General features: G+C 50.0%; 2 protein-coding genes across 3 annotated transcripts; one reads left to right on the forward strand and one right to left on the reverse strand.

Moving 5' to 3' along the window:
* Nucleotides 1–366: 366 nt before the first annotated feature.
* On the reverse strand, nucleotides 367–5,208 carry LOC102057345 (F-box only protein 6). The gene is made up of 5 exons (XM_005437114.4): nucleotides 4,379–5,208; nucleotides 3,619–3,745; nucleotides 2,205–2,300; nucleotides 1,747–1,882; nucleotides 367–1,056 (listed from the first exon to the last, which is right to left on the reverse strand). The coding sequence occupies exons 1-5, from the start codon at nucleotides 5,073–5,075 to the stop codon at nucleotides 910–912; spliced, it is 1,203 nt and encodes a 400-aa protein (XP_005437171.2). The 5' UTR covers nucleotides 5,076–5,208; the 3' UTR covers nucleotides 367–909.
* Nucleotides 4,910–10,503, forward strand: FBXO2 (F-box protein 2). 2 transcript variants are annotated; one of them, XM_055704397.1, is made up of 6 exons: nucleotides 4,910–4,981; nucleotides 6,322–6,593; nucleotides 7,675–7,801; nucleotides 7,898–7,993; nucleotides 8,370–8,505; nucleotides 8,909–10,503. In XM_055704397.1, the coding sequence occupies exons 2-6, from the start codon at nucleotides 6,344–6,346 to the stop codon at nucleotides 9,041–9,043; spliced, it is 744 nt and encodes a 247-aa protein (XP_055560372.1). In that variant the 5' UTR covers nucleotides 4,910–4,981; nucleotides 6,322–6,343; the 3' UTR covers nucleotides 9,044–10,503. The 2 variants fall into 2 exon arrangements, 1 of the variants encoding a protein (XP_055560372.1); XR_008731291.1 differs by lacking the exon at nucleotides 4,910–4,981 and having other exon boundaries at nucleotides 6,315–6,593; nucleotides 8,370–8,804; nucleotides 8,909–9,044.
* The last annotated feature ends 11,612 nt before the right edge of the window (nucleotides 10,504–22,115 follow it).

Raw genomic sequence — 22,115 nt, forward strand, 5'->3', positions numbered from 1 at the left:
CGCGGGCCAAACGTCCTAGTGCGAACAGAGAACAGCCAAGGGAACTGTGGTTAATCCTGCACCTATCAAAGCAGACGGAAGGCCTCAGTAAAAAGTGCAAGAATACTCTCGACTGAGGTTGTGCGCTGCTTTAACAGTTTATATAGGGTTACACTGGTCAGTACAAACAAAGTACTCTGGTAGTGCGAAGGTAGTACGGAAAAGGCCCAGCCCAGTCAAAAGGCACTTAGGCTGTAAGGCAGCCGCCGTAAGGGATTTCTTACCTCCTCTTTAGCTGTTTATTCCAACAGCAATGGGCTGTAGTTGGACAGGGAAGGCACGTACCATTTTGATCATACACACTTACAGAAACAGTAAGGAACTAAGTACCAGCAACACAGCTTTTATGAAAAAGGATTGACAGTTTCCTTATACTATGAAAGGTCTGACGTGAAAGATACATGTTTTTATACATAAACTGAAACAGGAAAATACCATACAAAACAAGTCTCTCTGTAGCAAAGCCCTTGACAGCATTAGTGATCCAAAGTGAAAAAATTTTAGCCTTATCTTTCTTAAGTTCCATAAACAGGAAAAGGTTTCTATTTAAGACTTACTGTTTGTCTGTAGTACAGGCAATATTAACTAGAAAAGACAGATGTCATATTTAATTGTCCTAGTCTTCCTCCTGTGGAAGGGCGCTAGTAATTGCAGTAACATCCATGGTACAGGAGGATGGAAGATGGAAGACAGAAATCTTCAAGGGGCTAGGCCTGCAGAAGTTCTGCTGTGAACAAGGAGAACTAGCTGCTTGTACGCGCGATCAACTGTGCAAGAAAAGCCAGGACCCACCCAGAGAGTACAGACAAATAAGTGCACCTGAGACCACCTGGTTACAGTCCTGAGGTAAAAAGGACTTAGATTTTGTCTTCATAACAATGTCAGGGGCCCAATGGTGATGCTGCTGTTTGTCACTCGGATCCCGTACCATCCTGCCCAGAACTGGGTGTCTTGGCCTCCGTGCTGAAACCAGATGTAACGTACTCCAGCTGGGTAATTCTGGAAGGTGTGAGAAATCTGGAGAGAAAGAAGAAAATTCCTGTTAATTTGCCTAAATAACCCAGCGCTGACCTAGAAGGTGGGACAACTGCAGTATGCGAGTCTTGGTCTTGGGAAAAGCTCATCCTAAGACAGCTTTCATTGGGAGTGCATCATACCCTTTTTGAGGGACAGGAAAAAAGCTGCTCTTCTGCCCTGAAATCCTCTCCACGTCAAACGCAACATGAAGCATGATTCTTAGGTATGTTTGTCATGTAAGCAGCAGTGTAATGGGGAAGCTACAGCCAATCAAACCAGTTAAACACGTTTAGCAGTTTAAGAAAAGTAATGTCTGCAGTACTTTATATCCATACAGTAGTTTTAAAATAAAGCTTTTTGATCCAACAGAAACAAGAACTGTGCTCTTGGAACTTAAGTTATTTGGACAAAAACTTAAGTGAAAAACAGAAACAAAGAGACCGAGTTAAAACAACACGGAAGCCCAGGGGATGATCTTTAGAAAATCCTGGGTGCCTACAAAGCAGACCTTGCTCTTTCAAAGCACTGCTTCAGCACTGTCAACAGCAAGGACTTAACTTCTGTATTGAGCAGAGGAAGCTGAAGAGCAGAGGAAGAAGGTCCACTTGGGACTTCTGGCCAAGTAAGACTTGCAAGATTCCGGTGTCACAATACTGATGTAAAGCTGCTGCCCACAGGGCTGCCGCTTACCTCTCTCCATGCTGCATCATTCCACTGCTCTATAACCACTGGCTCAGGGCGGAACTCCTCAAGGACAATGTAGTCTTCAGAGAGCAGCCTCACTGTAAGCTCATAGCGACACCCGCAGTCAAATCTGGCAGCATACCTAGAGGCAGGGGATAATCAAGAAGCAGGGCTGTATATACCGTGTTTGGTTTTCTTTAGTGTTCAAAACCAGTCTCCACGGAGATCCCCATCTGCAGAGGAAAAGGCCTGTCATCTGCACAGCTATGAAGAAGTTGTGGAACTCCAGCTATCCTGCTCTGCTACCTCCTTATAGCCCTTTGCATAACCCTGGATTTATCTTATGCTTTACTTGAGAGCTACAGCTCCCCAAGGGTATAGAACTGATTTTACAGCATGAAAACCTTCAGACGCCTAGCTTTAAGTCAGTGCCAGAAACTCTAGTTTTCAGTGCATGTACTTACCAGTCCTTGACTACAATTTCAGGCCGTTTCTCATCCATCAACTGATTCCAGTATCCTTCTTTCTGCAGGGTAATGAGTTGAGATTTGAAGCATGGCCTGCAACAGCAATAAAAATATTCACAACTTCAGAAAACACATCTCTTCCCTCTCAATGTCCATACTTTCCCTGACAGCTTTACTCTCACCAAAAGCCACCCAGACCGTGAAGGCCTGTGAGGCTGATATGGCTGAAGCGTGCCTTTTTCCAGAGCCAGAACAAGACAAGGAAGCAAAAGGAGTAGCTTCACCCCCAGACAAAAGGAATAGTTACCTACAAACTGGATTAAGAGGGGTCCTTGTGCTTGCATAGCATATATTGGCAACAGGAAACTACTGCTTAATGGATGTAAAAAGCAGCTAATCCTCCTCTGTTGACAGCTTTTATTGCAGCTGTTAGCATGACAACCCCACCTAAACTCTCAGAGGTTACAGAGCTTTGACTTTGTCAGGTAAGTGCAGCTGATTAGCTTGCCAAACCTTAACCTTTGCCCACCCCCTTTGGGTAGGCAAGAAGCAGGATCCCACGTGGATTATAACGACTATAAAAGTTACATGCAATTCCTGGCAGGGGCAGAGAATTCTAGAGCAGTTTGGGTGGGAAGGGACCGCACAGAGCACCCAGCTGCAGCCCCTGCCGTGGGCAGGGACCCCTCCCCCCAGCCCCGGCTGCTCCCAGCCCCGTGCCTTGGGCACTGCCAGGGCTGGGGCACCCACAGCTGCTCTGGGCAGCCTGTGCCGGCGCCTCGCCGCCCTCACCGGGAGCAGTTTCTTCCCAAGATCCAACCTCAGTCTCCCCTCTTAGTTTAAAACCATCACCCCTTGTCCTATTGCTACAGGCCCTACTAAAAAGTCTGTCCCCATCTTTCTTATAAGCCCCCTTTTAAGTATTCAAACTTAGCACATGCTGTGGTTAAGTCTCTCAGCAGCCCACCCGTCTCTTTAGACTAGCTAGGATAAAAGTTTGTTTAGCCTGGAGAAAAGGAGGCTCCGGGGAGACTGCTCTCTACAACTGCCTGACAGGAGGGTGTGGACAGGGGGGGTCGGACTTTTCTCCCAGCTAACAAGGACAGGACAAGAGGAAATGGCCTCAAGTTGCACCAGGGGAGGGTTACATTGGATATTAGGAAAAATTTCTTCACCAAAAAAACATGTAGATGTGGCACTTTGGGACATGGTTTAGTGGTGGACGTGGCAGTGCTGGTTTAACGGATGAGCGGACGATGATTTTAAAGACCTTTTTCAACCTAAATGATTCTATAATTCCAAAAGGTTAATTAAGCTCCTTCCTTTTCTGACCTGGCGCAAGCCTTCTAATCATAGTGCCTTTGCAGACAGGAGGAAGCAGCTCTCCCAGCTCCTGGAATCCAGCTCTTACCCATATGAAGTGACAAAGTATTTGTGTACTTTGGAGCCTGGCATCTCTTTTCCATGAGGTCCAGGCAGATGCTCAATCTTCCATTTATCTCCTTCATTCTTGTCAAGTTTCCAGTGCTGAAAGTTCTCTAAAAGCACAGACAGTAAAGGTGAGCAGTAGGACCTCACTGCAGTTTCTAGTAGTATCTCTGCTTTTGTCAAAGAATTGGCTACAGAAGAATACTAGGAACCTACTCTGATGAGTTTTCAGACACATTCTGTTTTTCTTAAAGCTGAAAGTGACTCCTGTCTTCATGCTGCCATTACTCTTAACGTGGCTGTCAGCAGCTAGGACAATAGACGGCAGCTTGCTGACCACATCAAAACCTCATAATCAGTAATAAAGCAGAATTACTGTAGCCATGCTAGTCAAGTCTTTGACAACAAGAATTCCCCAGCTGCCCCGTGTTTAATCCCAAGACCTGATAGTTTTATCACCATATTGTACTTGCTGTGCAAATTAACCGTCACCGTCTGCTTGAGCTGGGGCCTTCGTGACTCCAGATTTTTCTGGTCCCAGCCATAGATACGTATTTACCAACACTTCACGCCCCCCACGGCAGTTCTGCCGCAGATGTTCACTCGTGGGTCAGCCCCAGCGGAGATCCCTCAGCAGCGGGACAGTCGTATGACACCAGCGGTACGTGAGTAATGCAGGAGACCAGCTCATTCTGTCTGTTGGGAAACTCTCTCCGCCCTCTACAATAAATAATTAAACAAACCTTCAGCACAGGGGTTTTTGATTAAGTTCCTCTTCAAGCTGCAGAGAATATAGAAGATCTTCCAGTCGGAGATGCTTCTGTCCAGATTCTGAAGGTAGAAGCCCTCGCGCTGGCACTTGCGCTTCCACAGGGTGGTCAGGTCCACCACGGCCCGCCACTGCGCGCAGACCAGCCTGCAGGTGCGGAGCAGGTCCCGGGCCGGCAGCAGCGACAGCAGCTCCACCAGCACGTCCTCGGGCAGGTCGCAGATGGTCGTCATGGCCCCGACAGCCGCCGCGCCGGGGACCCCGGGGCACCGACGGTTGCGGGAGACAAGCAGCGTTTGCGCGAGGGACCGCGGGACCGCGCACCGCCCCCCGCCGGGACGGGGCCGTGCCCCCCCCGCCCCCCGCCCCACCTGGGCTCGGCCCGCGGCGGACTCCGGACACGGATGTGAGCGGCGGCCCTTCCGCAGCGGGCGGGGCGGGGCCGCGCAGGAGGCGGGGCGGGGCCGCGCAGGAGGCGGGGCGGGGCCAGGGGCGGGGCCTTCCCCCCCCCGCCCCCGCCGGCCCTGCCCTTTATCAGCGGGGCCCGGCCCAGCCGTCACCGACATCAGCGCCCGAGGTAAGCGCGGCCCGGGGGCTCCCTGCGGCGGGGCGGGGGGCAGGGGGGAGCGTCGGTAGGGACGGGGGCTGCCCCGGTGGCGGGGCCGTGCCATGGAGGGCGGGAAGGCCCTAGCCGGGGTGGTCGCCCTGCCGTGCGCGGAGCGGGACCTGTGAAAGCCCCGCAGCAGGCGGAACCAGCAGCGTGGGTCGCGCCCGTGTTTTTTCTAAAATCGCATTTTATCCTTCGGGACTATGGCTGAGGGTTGGAAAGGAGGGGGGTGGGGGGGGTGGGGTGGGGGTGCTGCCCCCATAAAGCCAGGGATGCTAAGTGACAGCTGCCTCCCGCTGCCTGCGCGGACCGGGAATGCCCAGGTGCCGTTAGGGCAGTGACTCCCTATTTCGTCCCTCCCCGCCAGATCTGGCGCTGCCTGTGTCACCCGGTGGCGTGTCAGGCTCCCTCCTGCTCTGTTCCTAGCGCTCTCCGGGGCTTAACGAGCCCTGGGGCGTTGGGCTGCATCTCCGCATTCGCTGCGGTCTCAGCAGCTTCCCCGCATCAGGCCTCAGCCGAGATAAGAGCCATGTCACAGTGCATCACCCCAGGCTGGTGGCGACACGAATCTGCACACTCATCTGCCCTTGCTCCTGCGGCACCTGGCGCTGGACTCGAGCAGCAGAGAGCTGTCGGAAGCGCAGAACTGGCCCATGAAGCTAAAGCTCACACCTCTGACTTAATTGCTCAGGTTATAAGACCATAGGAAAAGGAATACTGGAAACTATCATCTGAGCTATCTTCAGTTTTGCTCAGACCTGGACTTTATACAGGCTTATGGTAAGGGGATTAAGTGCCGGCCCCGTGAGGCCGTGCCTTTCAGACGGGGAACAAACTGCTGCAAATGTGGTTGGCAAGGTGCTCCCCACTGATAGTCAGGTACTGCTCTGCAGCGTTTGTATCAGTGACGCTCTTAAAGGCAGAACAGGCACCCAGATGCCTCCCTCTGCAGAGGAAGCAGATTTTTGCAACAGCAGAGATTTCTGGAAGGGCTGATTCCAGTCTGGGAAACTGACAAACCATCCGCAATTGCAGATGTCAGCTACCTGCATTTTGTGGATGGATTTAACTAAGGGCTTCACCTAAAACATAAAATATTAGTCTGCCTATGTGCTTCAGGGTATTAACTTAATAGAGGTCAGGAGATCTTGAGGTTAGGAAGCTATCCATGCCCCCCAAACCATGCTCTAGGGTAACATGCTTATTTTCCCTTTCTTAGACTGCATCAGTGTTTGACATCACTGAGGGTGGGGGACCCCATGTCTGAAGGACCACTGTCACCACTCCTTTCCCCCTTCTTTCTCACAAAGCTCTACCCAGCCTGGCCCAAGGATGGAGTCCCTCCCTGAAGCAGTCCTGATCAGAATTCTGGCTTCCATACCTGCGGTGGATTTGGTGCTGGTGTGCCGCCTGGTCTGCTGCCAGTGGAAGAACCTGGTCGATGGAGCTGCACTTTGGATTCTGAAGTGTCAGCAGGAAGGCCTCACTGGAGCAGAGTCACAGGAGGATGCAGAGAACTGGCAAAACTTCTACTTCCTGAGTAAGAAGAGGAAGAATCTCATCAAGAACCCTTGTGGTGAAGGTGAGAGACAAACATAAAAGCCCCAAGATTTCATAGAGATCAGTCACTGGAAATTGGGCATCTCCAGTCCTTGAAAAGAGATCTTAGTTGCTATCAGGTTGCAGCATTTTCTTCTTGCCCAAGAGTCAAATCACTTATTGCATGCAGTCAAATCATCTAATGGGCATGAAGGCTTTTGATAATCAGCCTTTGCAAAGGGCTTTACTTGACATCAACTTTATATAAGCCCCTGCAGGCATCCAAATCCCATTTGAGAACTAAAATGTCCTTTGCAGAACCCCTGTCCCACACAGTAATGATAGTGGCATCTGCATTTCTAGACTGCTTCTTGCCAAACCATGACAGGAAAGATCAAGCCTTTCCCCAACTCAGGAGCTGGTCTGCCTTTAGCTGACCGGACACTTGACGCTTCCTTCCTTGACACAGCTCAGGCAAATCTTGTTTTACCTTCCTTGCTACAGCCCGTGTCAGAGCTGTGCACATATCTATCCCATTTGCCATTTTTCTGATAACCTATGAACTTTGCTTGGCAGTAAGCGGCAGTGGCCAAGCCTCACAACCCAAGCGACAACAAATACATTTCACACATCATAGACCAAAGCAATATCAATGCTGCTTCTCCATTTTGTTTACAGATTATTTTTCTGTAAGCTTTTCCAACATCTGGGTTCCCTCTGGCTACAACTAGAAAAGCCCAGTGTTTAAGGCCACACTACTGCTAGAAACATCACTTAGCAATTTAGAAAATTTAGAAATAAAGCAATTGGCATCTCTCTGCAGGCTATTTCTACCTATGCTGACACACAGTTCAGAATACCTCAATAATTTCACTGGAGTACTTAAAGCCACGTGTACATAGCCGTTTTGGTGGGGCATGTTAGATTTGTTGGTATTAAGCTCAGCCAGACTAAAGGTTTTTGCCTCACCTCTACTTAAACATCTCCATAGCCTACATACAACACTGGTGCTGCATCTAACCGCGTGCCTTTCCCAGGCCAGAGCAAGGGTCCAGTGGGAGATGGTCAGGTTCCCCTGGCCCACAGAAACAAAGACTCATCTGACTCTTTTCTGCCATCTGCAGAAGACCTGCAGCACTGGGGAGAGGTAGAGAATGGAGGCGATGGCTGGAAAATTGAAGAGCTCCCTGGGGACTTTGGAAAAGCATTCCCTAGTGAAGAAGTCCATAAATACTTTGTTACATCTTATGAGTAAGGCTGCTTTCTTCTCTTATCCAGGGAAGGGGACATTTTTGGTTCCCCCAGTCCCAGAGAGACTGTGATACCAATTAACATCTTGTGTTTCAGGTGGTGTCGAAAGGCGCAGGTCATCGACCTTAAGGCTGAGGGCTACTGGGAAGAGCTGATGGATACAACCCAGCCTAAAGTTGTGGTAAAAGACTGGTAAGTAGCAAGGATGCCTCAGAAGCCCGGCAGAGAGTCAAGAAGGAGAAGGGAGGGCATATACCTGCACTGGGCCTTAAAACCTCAGCTGCCAGAATCCCCCAGGTGTGGGACAGGGCACGATCTCGGCTTACAGCACCCGCAGGCAGCTCCCACGACTTCAGACTGTTGGTGCGTGTGGCCTCTGAAGAGCAGGTTCCTGCTGTGGACGAGGGGAGGTGGTGGGCTGGGGTAAGAACCATTACAGATCTCCACATCAAACCAAGGCTGCAGGAACCTGATGAGACTGGTAGAGCCTGCGTTCAGCAAGATGCAGCTGCATGCTCTGTCTGCAGAGATCATGCAGGTGAGGCTAGCAGCTTGGGTCTCCTTGCAGGTACGCGGGACGCAGTGATGCTGGCTGCCTCTATGAGCTCTGTGTGAAGCTGCTCTCTGAGAATGAGGATGTTCTGGCAGAGTACAAAAGTGAGACCATTTCCATCCCACAGGACAACGATGCCAACTGGACTGAGGTGAGTTACACCTGTGAGCTCAGCAGGTGACACCCAGCCTGCATGAATCGGGAATATTTTCAAGCAGAGAGAAGCAGGAGAGTTCAGGAGGAGAAGGTTCTGTGGAGCCAGGTGATTGAACAGAGATTCTAATGGGAGGCTACCTTACGTAAAACTTGGAAACTTGATGAGCCACCACTGCAGGTGTAAAATGAAGGAGATGCCCAGCTGGGAGAGGTTCAGTGGCCTCTGAACAACAATGGGATCAAAGCTCCTCCCAGTAACTCCCACTGCAAATGTCCTCATTGTTACCCAGCCTGGTAGGTATGACTGGGGCAGGTGGGGTTGAAGGCTCTGTGTGCTGAAGGGTAGGTTCATGGTGGTTTGACGCTTACCAACAACCATTTTGTCTCTCATCCCAAAGATCTCTCACACCTTTTCCAACTATGGGCCTGGGGTCCGCTTTGTCCGCTTTGAACACGGCGGCCAGGACACGCTGTTCTGGAAGGGATGGTATGGCGTACGTGTTACCAACAGCAGCGTGACTGTGGAGCCATAGCCGTGCTGAACTGAGGCCTGCATGCTGGAGCTGACTTCCCTCAGGGCATCTCACGGCCTTTGGATGGTTTCTGCATGGTGCTGCTTCCAGGCTGCAGAGCACACAACCTTTCTGCGTATGAATGTGCGTGCAAGGTGCCAGGGGCCACCACCCATCTTTCCTCAAGAGGACTATGCAAAGAATGTGAATAGATTGGTGAATGTGTACCACACGACTCAGCCTCACCATTTGCACTGATGTTCTCCGTTAGACATGAAATCACCTAAAAATCCTGCAGACTTGACTCCTCTCCTAAGCCGCTAACCCCTAGTACCCAGCCTGAGCTAGACACCCATCCTGCCTGCTTCCAAGAGTTGGGCATCCCTTAACCTTAAAGGGTAGTTTGGGCATATTTTCTGAAAGTCGGGGGGAGCTGGGGGAGCAAAGAAGCATAGACCTTGTGCCTGAGAACATACCAGGGAAACCCAGAGCCCTGTCACATCTGTCACCAACCGCTTCCTAGACCTGCAGCGAGAACCTTAGCTTCTCCCATTTATAAAGAGATGTCTATTGCTTGCCATACAGGAGCTGTAGCTTGGCTGCCAAGTGCTCTTAGTTTCATTTTTAGTGATAATGCAAAGCACTAGGGATTGGATCCCTTTCTCTTACACTGTTCCCAGCATCCATTTATCAAGGAAAGTGGTGAGAACTGAAACCTCTCTGATGTCCAACCATGGGGCTTCACTTGGTTCTCTCAGACAGATGGCAACTGAGAGTAATTGCTGGGAGAGAAATGACAAAGACTTAGGGAAAAGGGTTAGAAGCAAACTGGGGAGGGGGTCCAGGAACAGGCAAAACTGACCTTACCTACCCCTTCCTGCCCTCTGCATGCTTCATCTAACAAGCACCCTGGTCACCCAGTATGACTCTTTGCAGGCAGGAGATATTCTTCACAGAGAAAGCTGTTGCTAGCCCCACTTGATCTCAGTTCTTCCTGCCTGCTAACAGGGCCTGCACTCCATATGCTTGCTGACAAGACAGCACTTCATACAGGCTCCCACTAGTGCCTCTTGATATCACTCAGGGCTGTGAGCCACCGTCCTTAACAAAGACACCTAAGCTTCCCCTGAGCCAAGCCTGTCCCTGCTAGTTTGTCTTCTCAGAAGAGCATCCTCTTAACAAAGCAAAGCTGGAGTTGCCTGGAGTGATAGGCACTTCCATTTTTGTGTCTAGCTTCCCTTCCTAGGCTGCCAGCACATACATACCTGAATGCCACTTTGCGTCAAAGTGCACCGTTACAAGTGCAGTGTACTACTATCACCTGTAGCCAAAGGAGAGAGCTGAGCTAGTCACTTGTGCACACTCTGCTACATTGGGCTTTCTGCGCCGTGGCATCTGGATGCCTAGGGCACACTGGCTTTCCAAACTACAGCTGTACCAAGCCAGAATGCAGGCAAACGTAATAAAGTGACATAATTGTGTGTGGATCTTCCCTTGTGTGCTGGGTATGCGTGTCCTGTGCTTCAGCCTGCTTCTTCTGTTCAGTTATGTGGAATGATGTCAGCCAGTCCTATCCAGAAACTAATTATTGTGCAATACCATGAGTCTCCCAGAAAGAGGTACGTGTTCTGTTCCCCAGCCCAGCAGCCTGAACCTGTCAGAAGCACCTAAAGGGCAATGGGCTTGCAGAGCAGCAGCACAGCTGCACTTGCACATAGTGAGAATTCACACAAGGCACAGAGGAGGTCCAGGAAGGCTCCTACACAGCCCAGCCCTGACAGATGCCCTCCAGGTCATCTGTAACTGTAGCTCTACTGTGAGTTCAGCCTTGGTTCTGACCCAAAAGAGACCAGAACAACTTCCCCTCCGTTAACGCTGCATACACTGTCACACAATGCTGCTTTATTCACCACTGCCTTTAGTGCAGCTGACAAAATCGCTAGTTAGTATTCACCTCGCTGCAAATTCTCTGCCCCATGGAAGGACCAAGGCCTCCATCTGTCCCTAAGGAATCAGTGCAGCAAGGGGAGCAATATTCCACATCTTGACACGATAGTTAAACCGAACCTTTCCTAAGCCACCATCACACATCCAGGATAAACTGCAGGATTAAGCCTTCAGGCATTGTGTCCCTTGCAAATACAAGGCAGGGCCATGGTCCCCACTTCAGGATTATCCAGGCTGAACTACCAGGCACACACAGGCTCCCCGGCAGCAGTACAGTGAATGCAGCTGCACAGGGGCGCTCCCCCCACCCTTGCGCCAGCAGGCCTGATGTCACCTTGGCTCCTGACCGTCCCACTTGCCTCCAAGAAGTGCTTTCCAAGACACTTGGTGCCTTGCAGCTTCACTGTGGCAAACAGCTACCTCTGCTCCACAGAGCTTCTTGCAAGAGCTGCTGCTGACCTCAGGGGAGCGATTACCCCTTGCGCTCAGCCGCATCAGCGCTGGAGTCTCAGAGCGAGTGCCTGGGTACTTGGCAGGGGAGCTGGGGGGGGGAGATCTTGCTCACATTATAAAAATAGTGTTCCAAATGCCTTTTGAATTTTGATCAAATACCAGAAGTCTGAACACACTGAAATCTGCACTACACATACATCCAATTCTAAGACAATTCAACTCATCTGTCAGAGACAAACAGAGCACAGGAGGTTAACAGGCTCTCACATGTTACAGACTTCATGGAAACAGATGATGCAATTTCATAGGATTACAGAAAGTCAGTGCCACTGTGACAAACGGGTTTAGATGTATTACAGCCCATCAGCGGCTGGGAGCTTTACCACATGCAGCTTCAACGGGACCTCCTTCTGCTTTCTGTTGTGCCAATACCAGCAAGCAGCTCTATGATATCACACAGTAGTTTTTGGGAACATTGATGACCCATGCAGACGTGTACTGTACAGACAGAATGAGTTCTGTCCCCAGGTAAGTTATAACTGATATTCTCATCACCCACACTCAGCATTTAGAAATCTGAACATTAAACCACAAAAATTTAGTGTTGCTGGAGCATTCACGCTGGAGAAAAAAAAAAAAAACAAAACCAAAGCCACACAAAAGGGTCTCCTCCCAGTCCTGAACATGGCAAGAATAGCTGTAGAAAGGGCTCCTAATTTCCTTCACACACCCCAAACCCGCCGTGCACCACAGCCATCTCGCGGACAGACCACTGCTGAACTTAGTAGTGAGCTACACTGAATGAAGAATGGAAATGTCCTCTGAAACACCCCACGCTGGAACAAAACAGCTGGATGAGAAGAATTAGAGAGAGAGTTTAAGATGTGAACTACTCACTCTGGACCAAGAAACCAACATAAACACATCTCTCAGCCTGGCTGCTTTAATACTTGGAGGCACTCAGAGAAGCCCTAGAGAGAGCAGTTCGCTCAGCCCTTTCCTGCTCTTAGCGGCTGGCATCTGATGTCCTGGGTAGCCAACTGCATTCTGGTGGCTGCGGTTGCACAAGATCTCACTGCAGTTTTCTTTTCCACAAAGCCCACCACAGCTAGTCCTGGCTATAAATGCCATTATACTTAAAAGGTTGGTTGGGTTGTTTTGTATTTGGTTGGGGTTTTTTTGTTTGTTTGGGTTTTTTTTTTTCATAATAGCTTCTACAGCAAGTCTCTTGCAGAGGAACAGAACAGAGCAAAATGGGGCCCCAGCAAGGAAGAACTAGCATACATCTCATGTCACATCTAATTGAATTTTTCTATATGAAGCATCAATTATTACCCACCTAGGAGGTTTGTGGACAGATGGTGGAGTTTGCTCCCCCATCACGAACTTAAGACTGGGGATGGGAGGAATGGGGGATTGAAGGGGGGGAAATAATCTATCTGACAATTCCCTGTTGCTTCTAGCCCAGCTGTTCTAGCCAGTTGTAAAAGGGAGGATAGTTCAGGTGACTGATTCCCCCTAAACTAAACAGCTTGTAGAGGATGGAAATGGCACTGCCTGAGAGCCAGGGTAGCTGGGCATCAGCCACACCTGCAGCAGAGGGTACCTACAGCTGAGATGAGCATGGTTACAAATGGCATGGAAAGCCAGTGACTTATCCTTGCATTTGGGCACACAAGCCTGTCGGGAGTAGAAAACTTCCAAAGAACTGGAAGAAACATCCCTGAGGCACACACCTCTCTTTGCAGTTCAGACAGAGCCATTCCCATGCCTCCTTCATTGCTGCCCCTCCATACAGATATCTCAGGGAAAATCAAAGTCCGCAGGCGGGCAGCGCTGGCAGGGAGCTAACCTGATTGCCTGCTTCTTCATCTAGTTGGCTCCTCCTGATGTCCTTGGGGCAGTGCCTGCCCTGTCCTCACCTCCCTACACAAAAAAAGGGGGGGAAAGGGCCTAAAGATGCTTTCCTACCGGGAAGCCACTTAGGAGGCAGGGAGCACAGAGAGGACCGCTGCAGGAGCTCCACCGGGAAGTGTCACGGCAGCCGGTACACACAGCTCCTGGCCGAGGGCTGCCCGACGTGCCCCCTGCTGCAGTACGAGCCTGCTCCGGGAGCCCGCAGCCACACACGGGAGTCGCAGGCGTGACCCCCAGCGCTGCACCAGCGGGCCTGTCCCTGACCACGGCAAGTCCAGCAGCCCCCCAGCAAGGCAAGAGTCCCAGCTATGTTACACATGCCCCTGGCTAACGTCCCCTGCATGCACTTAGAGCAACTCATCCGGAGCTGCCATCTGTGCAGACCCATTAACCACAGCGCACTCAGTGCTCCCAGGAAGGCAGAGGAGCAAGAGTGCTCACTGGACTGACGGCTCGTGGGGGGAACACATCTAACTGCAGCAGGAACGGGAGCTCAGCACTAACCAGGGAGGGGAGCAAGCCTCGGCAGCGAGATGCCTCCTGCTGAGCGTGTTGCAGATGTAGGAACCGCGTTCAGAAGGACCAGGGGAAAGGGAATGTGCTGGGAACTGCTCTGATGCTCTGAGCCAGCTGCCTGGCAGGGGGACGGGGTAGCAGGGGAGCCTGGTTAGCAGGATGGGTTGTACGAGCGCTCACAGATAAAGTGCATTGAAATGCACAGGGGCAGACAAACCCACAGGCACGTGCAGGTGTCCACAGCTATGCGGAGCATTTCAGAAACCACCGATGTGGCCTTCCCGCGCCACCAGGACCAGGACGTCCTTGGACACTCACTGCCACAGGGACCTGGCATGGCCTCTTGCCTGGCATCAAACAAGACCTGCCTCTGGCTGGATCTGCCACGGACCCCAGGACGTTTCCTTTTGGCTTCCCACAGCGCTTGTCCACACGTGTGCTCAGGGTCGCTGCTGCATAAGGAGCTAGGAGGTGTGGGCTAAGAGCATCATGGCCCGCTGCCCTGCGGGAAGAGGCTCGTTTTCCTCAGCACAAAGCTGCTGCTCTGAGGAAGGGCAGGAGATGGAGGTAGAGAAAGGATGATAGCAGAGCTCTGCTACTTGCAATCTTTCCAAAAGGTCCCGAAGTCAAGCAGTGCCATTTCCAGCTCACCACACACCATGCAGCTCCTCTCGTTAACATTGACACATGAAGCATTGCAAAACGAAGCAGATAAAATCCTGATCTAGATATGAGTAATGACTTTGCATTTTTTTGTAAATTAAACTTAATCTTCTGTTGACTGTGCTATACAAGGAGAAATAATGAAACAGATTAAGATGAGATCTTGTTCACTCTTGCTGAACAAAAGCCAATTAATTGCCAGCAGGATTATTGTGAAGTCTTTCTCGTCTTAGAAATACAATCAGATAGAGTCTAGGTGCTGGTGGGAGAAGAGCCCTGCTTATTGGAGCAGTAACTCAGCCTGGACAGATGAACACAGTGCAAAGACTCAGTTAACCACATGGAGGCTCCTACCTTGCTTTTTCCCTACTCTCTCTTGCCAATTTGCACACAGGAGAGAGATGCTTTGGAACCAGTACACACATGCACACCCCCAAACCACAAAACCCAGGCTTGCCTACTCTAAGTCCCCTTCTCCTGTCTTATGGCAGACCCCTCCCCACCTGTACATTGCTCCTGACGCAGAGTCATCTAACCTTTTTTCAAAGTTTTCTGGTTATGAAGGCTTTACCCCTTGCCAATCCTTTCTTACAGTCCTTCTCCATGCTGAGATGTTTTCTCTCTGTTATCCAAGCTAAATCTCCGCTGCAGTCTCTCTGCTGCTTGCCTGGTCCACAGCAGAGCCACCTTCTACCTGTCTGCCATAATGACAAGCAAAGGAGATCATTCCCACCTCTTCTCATCTGTCCTGTTCCTGACACAAAACAGACCTCTGGGGAAGAGCAGGGATTGTAGAAAGAGGATCCAATATCATTGCTCTTCCAGGAAAATGAGGGAAGGCTCGGCACAAGGGCTGACTATGGGATTTGATGAAAGACTTCAGCACTGTAAGGCACATCACTTGGGAGAAATTCCCGCACTGCTGGGTACACTCACCACCGTATGGCAGCCCCAAGCCACCACTAGCCTGTGGGACACAAGGAAAGATGCAACAGCTGTGGTGGCACTGAACGGGGGGGGTGATGCACCACACAAACAGTTGGCATGAAGCAGCAAATCCTAATTCTGGCTGGGAGGCTTCAGGGTAGGAACAGAAACCAACAGCAGCATGCCTGGAGAAAGGGGAACAGCTGTGTTGGACTCACTGCTCCACCAGTAGCATGAAGCTAAAAGCTGCCTACCCTGACAGTTCACGACAGCCCCCTCTTTTCTGACAGTACCGAGAGCTCCACACATCCCACCAGGGAAGGAATCTGTAACAGCCAGAAATAAAAGACATTGAGTGAATTTGTGGACAATTTCTTGGAGAAAATACTTCTTACTTTCACACCAGGTTAAAAAAAATAAAAAGTAAAATTAAACCCTGTCAAAGCCTGCAGCACCGTCATTGACAGACAAAAATGACTTAACAGAAAAAAAATGGGCAAGGAAAGTGATTTTCTTTGCCTGCATTGCCAGGGGAATTAAATCTTGTTTTTTTCCCCCGTTACCACCAAGTGGAATAATCCAATATATTAAAACTAATGTGCTTCTTGTATTTATTGCTGTGTATTTGACCTAACAGAGTTTTATTCCTACATTAAGAATAAAACCATTCCGGAAGGCAAGCTGCAAAGCTGTAGATCAATTACTACCTTCTCCAACAGCTGAAAAGTGAGTTATTTCTTGTAAAAGGAAAAAAGTAGAAAATAATAACAAAAATAAAAAACCTCCTTTCCCCTTGTGCAATGAGTTCTGCACTGCAGATCTGGTGGAGTTAGGCAATATTGAGTTTGGTTTCTAAGCAACATTTTAAGAACTCAGGCAGCAGCCCCAGTAGCCCTTTTCAGATGCTTGCGTCCCCCACCCTGCACAGCGCAAACTGGCCGTCACCCACCGTCAGAGGGACCCAGGGCTGAGGAGAGCAGAGCGCACAGCTCCAGCCGCTTCGCACCGCGCCCTCGGGGACCGTGCCAGGTTCAAGTGCACCCAGCAGCAGACACACAGCACTCAAGTGTGAGAGGGCTCAGCAGGAGTGGACGCAGGCAGGGGGATAACTCTCTGATCCAAACCCTCCTCCTCATATCCAGGCTTGGGGAAGCCCCCAGTTATGCCAGGCACAGGACCACCCTGTCTGGGAGGGGTCCGGGCCAGCACACACAAGCTGACCCTTCTTCCTTACTCATAAGGCTCTGGCACTTTGCTTGGGGCGACTAACTGCCACCTGGTTCTGGGGACCACGGGCAACACCAGCTCCTAGGTGACCCCACTGGGGGCTGTTCCCTGCAATGCTTGAGCTGAGACCCTTCAAATCCGCCTTTCACAGAGAGCAAGGAACACTGATACTTGCTGATGCCAATGTTTCTCATGACTTGGGTGACATCACCTGGAGCAGCGGGTGCTGGAAATGCATCACGGTACATTTGAAGAAGCAGAGGACTTCTTTCTTCTCCAGAAATTTTAATGGTAGCAGTGATTATGAGGAGAACCAGACAAAACAAAGGAAATACTGATGTGTTGCCATTGGCTGCTTCAGCTCAAACAAACGAGAAGCTTAGGGTTTAACACACTCCTGACAGAAAATGAGATGCTGCTTATAGACAGTTATGAAGGTCAGCGCTTCTGTTCTTAGCAGAGAGTCTGGGATACAGTATGAATGGAAAAGAGGGGGGGAAAGAGGCTTTGATACAGGCAGGCAAGGCTAAAAGGCAAAACCACTTTAACACTCCACGCCCCGCAAAAGAAAACCCCAAAACCCAAAAGCATGGGATGCATTAATTCCTGATCTGTATCTAGACAGTGCTTGCTCCAGGAACCAGGGTCATGACAGACATACGTGCTTCTGAACCATCAGCAGATTTTCTTACTTTCCCCGAGCTATTATCCCTCTTTTAGCACCGGGATGGCAGAGACATCAGCCTGCCTTAGCCAGGAGTCACACAGGAGGCCTGCAAGTATAGCCAATTCCAAGACCACAGCCCTGTTCTCTGAACCGCGTTGCCTCCCCAGCCAAACCTCACTCACTGCTTCATACGGTCTCCAACACAGCATGTGGCCATGCAGAGTAGAAGTTTGGACACAACCAGCATACGTTCAGAAAAAGCATTTCAGTTGTTACGACTTCAGTAAGACAAAGCCATTCCTCTAAGTGAACAGGGCTTAGTTTTTTATTCTCCCTTATGCTATCATGATATCCACAGTGTTTAAGGCAATTTGAACAGGAGTAACTATGAATTCCTATACATGCATAAGTTCCACTTACATTTAACTGCAACCTTCAGCTCAAGTGCAACCAGTAAATATGAAAAAATTAGTCTTTTTAATAGCTGCTTGGATTTTTTTTTGCTGCTGCTTCCCCCCCCCCCCCCCCCCCCTTTAAAGTCTCAAGTATCTGTTTTGTACATGCAGCCCTAACTCTCACTTGCCTGGGAATTTTTAAGTTATTTATCAGGACAAGAGCTCTCCCTTCATGCGTATGCCACCTAATCCTTTCATTTACTGTACTTTTTGCCTGCACGCAAAATGAATGACATTTCATCTCATTGCTAAGCCCCATCAGTGTCAAGGTCTACCCCCCTCAGTAACAATACCCAGCTGGTGTCAGATGGGATTCACATGAGCTTCCCCTCCCCAGCACACCACTGCTGCACATCTGCGTGGCAGAAAGTAGTTGAAAGGGTTGTTACGTCCAGCAGGTAGAGAAACAGCCAGGAAACACCCCAGAGTGTCTGGAGAGTGTCTACCACGCGAGGCAATAAAACGGACCGTGCTGCCTGTGTCAGAGAGCAGCACCGTGCTGGCTAGTGACATCTGTCCTGCAAGACACTGTCTTGCCGAGCCCCTGGGTGTCAGTGCCAGCCAGCAAACACTCCTCAGGCGAGAGCTGCCAGGCTTCAGCAACACCTCTGGGTCTCCTCCCTTACAGCTTACACCCATCAGCAATGCTGCAGGCTTCCCCTACACATACACCAGGAGCTGCTGCCTGCGGAGACCTTTGAACTTCCTGAATAATTTAATCATGCCCATTTCCCCATCTCCCACGCTGCAGCCTGGCCAGGCAGCGAACCTGCATCTCCAGAGAGCATTAAAGCTGAGAGGCAGAGGTGCTGCTGTTTTCCTAATGACTTGTATACTACGACCTAAAACCCCCCAGCCAAGCTTTTCCAGGCTGCTTTCAAACCCTTCCTTCGTGTTTGCACCTCCGTATAGGAGCAGGTGGGAATAGCCAAGGTGGGAGCAACTCCTGTCCAGAGGAACTGCTGCCTTCCTTTGGACTGTGAGTAACTGTTAAGTTTCATACTTCAATTCGCTTTTCTCCTTTGCTCTCCTGGAAGCCTTCAGGCGGCTTTCCTAGGAACTAGAGTCCTGCAGAGTTGCATACCTTACAAAGACACAGGTAGACCTTGCACAGCAAGCACAAACAAAAGCGGACAGAGCACAGTACAGGGGCTGTAACATACAACAGTCCAAGGACGCCAATAGAGGCCCATACAAAGAGCCACAGTGTCTTCTCTGTGTCCGTAGTGCCCCAGAGAGAGGGCTCTGCTCCAGCTCCAGCCACCTGACCTGCTTGTGAGAGCAATGCTACAGCCTCTGTTTCACAGCTGCATCGGCACCAATGCCTCCTGTGCCATTCATCCCCTCTGATCCATTCCTCCCCTGACACCAGCGACCACTCCCTGATCTGGGTCTTACCTTTAGCTCTGCTCATCACATCCCCCAGCCTGGCAGGCTCCCACAGAAAGCTTGTCTTCATCAATATGCACAGCAGCAACTCCCTGGCTCATCTGCACAGGTAATCAGGAGTCTGAAGCTGGCCTCAGAGACCACTTGGCCAATTAGCTACCTGACATATCACAGTCCCACCTGGAAATATACCTGGAGAAATTACCCTATGTGTATCTGCAAATCCCTAGATAAGGATGAATAGCACCTTTAGAAAACAGCAACACCCCATAAAAAAACAATAGGTAGAGCTTGCAACACCTGCCTTTGTACAAAGGGCTAGGGCTGGAGAAAAAGGAAAAAAGAGCAAAACTCCAGTGAGAAGCAAACTTGGCGTGCTTCCTGGCACATGCAGGCATGCATGTGAATGCCATAGTGTGCAGGATGGTAGGTAGGAGACATGTTACCATCTCGTTCAGGCACCCAGCCCCAGCACAGACAGGACATGCTGGCCTGGTTATCAGAGACCCCATGATGCAGAGGTGATAGGAACGTGACCCAGATTTTGTCTGATGAACAAGGAGTGACACTGCTATAGGGCCCTGACCAAAAAAATTAACCAATATCCTTGGTACTCTGGAGACTGGCAATCTCAAGACAGACCTAGTCCCCGGCCAAACTGCTGGGCTCCTTCTTCCCAGCATGGTCACCAGGGCTTTTGTGCATCCCACTGCAGTCTTTTCATCCCATGTTCACAGCCAGGGAAGGAACCAGGTGACAGACATCAAGGACAGCTTTGATATGAAACTAGACACCATCAATCACACCATGAGTCAATTGACACAGAGTCCACGGAGGCATTCATTTGCCACCTGGAAATCTTTTAACCACAGCTCTGAAGACTGTTTAATGACAGGGATGTTTCTTTACACTGTCTCTCTCAAGAATTAATTCTAGCAGCTTCATTATAAAGAATAAATAACAAAGGCACATGGCAAAGGACTCCTTGAAAGTCCAGGGGGACAAACTTCTGCTCCTAAAGAGATCCCAGGCAAAAAAAAAAAAAAAAGAAAAAAAAGAAAAAAAAGGAAAAAAAGAAAAAAGTGTAATGCTTCTGAAGAGATCAGTAAATAATGAACAGGAAATCCCTTCCCCAGCACTGTCATTGGAGTGTTATGAATAATTCACAGCTGCTAAGGAGAAGAGAAAAAAAAAAAAAAAAAAAAAGAACAGAAATGCTTTCCTGCCTCCTGGGCCCTCCCTCCAGGACCAGCACAGCTGGTGAAAGTGAAAAAGGGCTCCAGCACATTCCTGAACACCTCTGTGCTGCTGGAGTCAGTGTTGCTCTGCACAGTCTCCCTGCGCGGCTCTTTAACATGTCACTTCATTTTCACGGTCTCAGATGCCCACTTACAGACCTTGAGACAACTCTACTGCCCGATCCTATCCTGGCCAAGCACTGGGGGAAATAAATCCATCCAGAGGGATGCTCGTGGAGTACAGTGAGGGGACCAGGGCAGACGGCTGGCTGTTGACACCTTTCTCTCCAGCCAGCCAGGTCTTCTTTGTGAGAGCTCCCACCGTGTCAGACAGGTCTGAAAGCTTCAGTTCGCTGAGCTGCCTCACTCTGTGGCTTATTCTCAACAAATAACAACACACTATCCTCTATAGCCTCTTTCATTCCCACAGCTCAGAATGCTTTAAGCTTCCCAACAAGCATAAATGAGCTAATTAAATGACGATGCTCCTTTGAGGTAAGAGAAGGGTATTAAGAGATCCCCTCAGATCCCACTGAAATGCACCACCTCTGGATGGTATTAGGAGCTGGGAGAATAACACAGAACAGTTATGCAGGCATATTTTGCTTCCTAGGCCCCCTCTAAGTTTTGAGCCAGTCAGGTTTTTCTCAAATTATACTATCTGAAATTAAGTTTCCACCATAAATACTATGAACAATTTTTAGAATGCAGTTGCAGGAATCAGAACTCCTTGTTATTTTGATGACAGGTAAGAGGAGACTTTCCAAGTCCCGGGGATCAGATTCAACAAAGCCCATAGATGTTATCTGACAGCAGAGCTGGTGTTCTCTCCTGGTAGCTCTTAGGACAGCCTGGCTTCAAATTCTTCACTTCATTGCATGTCGCTATAGATTAGCTCACCGCACCCCTGCCCTGCAAAGTTAAAAATCAAAGCAGTGCTCCAGACATAGAACAATTTACTGCTATCAGAGTTGTTCACATGCTTTTTCTACACCAAGCTAGTTGCACCGGAACATAACATACAGGAGTTAACTTCAGTTTGCTTCTGTTCCTCCTGGCACCCCTGTTCACTCACACTGCCTCTTGGCACACACTTGCACAGGCCAGTGGGCCGCAAGCGACCGATCGCCTTGGCCAGGCAGTGCCTCCTTCCCTTCTCGTGACTCTCCACCTTCTCCTGGTTTGACTGCAAGCAAATCGGGCTCACCCTTTGCCACAGATCACAGCACTGAGACCCAGGACAGAGCAGGCAACGGGGATCTCCTGCGGCACAGCTGGTAGGGTCAGCCCAGCTTCTGCGCCAGGGAAAGCATCAGCCTTTCAACACAAATGATCAACTGTGCAAAGCAGCTTCCACAGGGAAGGGGGAAATGAATTCCTCCCTGATCCCCCTCCTGAGCTCAGCTTATCCCTGAAGCATGAGATTCAATTACCCTTATCATTATTGTAGCTTGCCTCGCTAGAAATGTTATTAGCGGTGATGAAATTATCCAGCCCTGTTTTACACTGGGAAGAAACACAGAAGACTCCTCACGACAGCTGTGAGGAAGCAGGCACTCTCCTCGGCAGAAGGAGAAAGGCTCTGTAAGTGCCGCAGCCGCCCCCTCTGCCACAGAAGTCACCAGCTGAGCACCATAAGCACACAATGGCCAAGTTGTCCTGAACTACACCCTCACACAAGCTGAGACTCCCAG

The sequence above is a fragment of the Falco cherrug genome, chromosome 3, assembly GCF_023634085.1.
Source record: "Falco cherrug isolate bFalChe1 chromosome 3, bFalChe1.pri, whole genome shotgun sequence".
NCBI lineage: Eukaryota > Metazoa > Chordata > Aves > Falconiformes > Falconidae > Falco > Falco cherrug.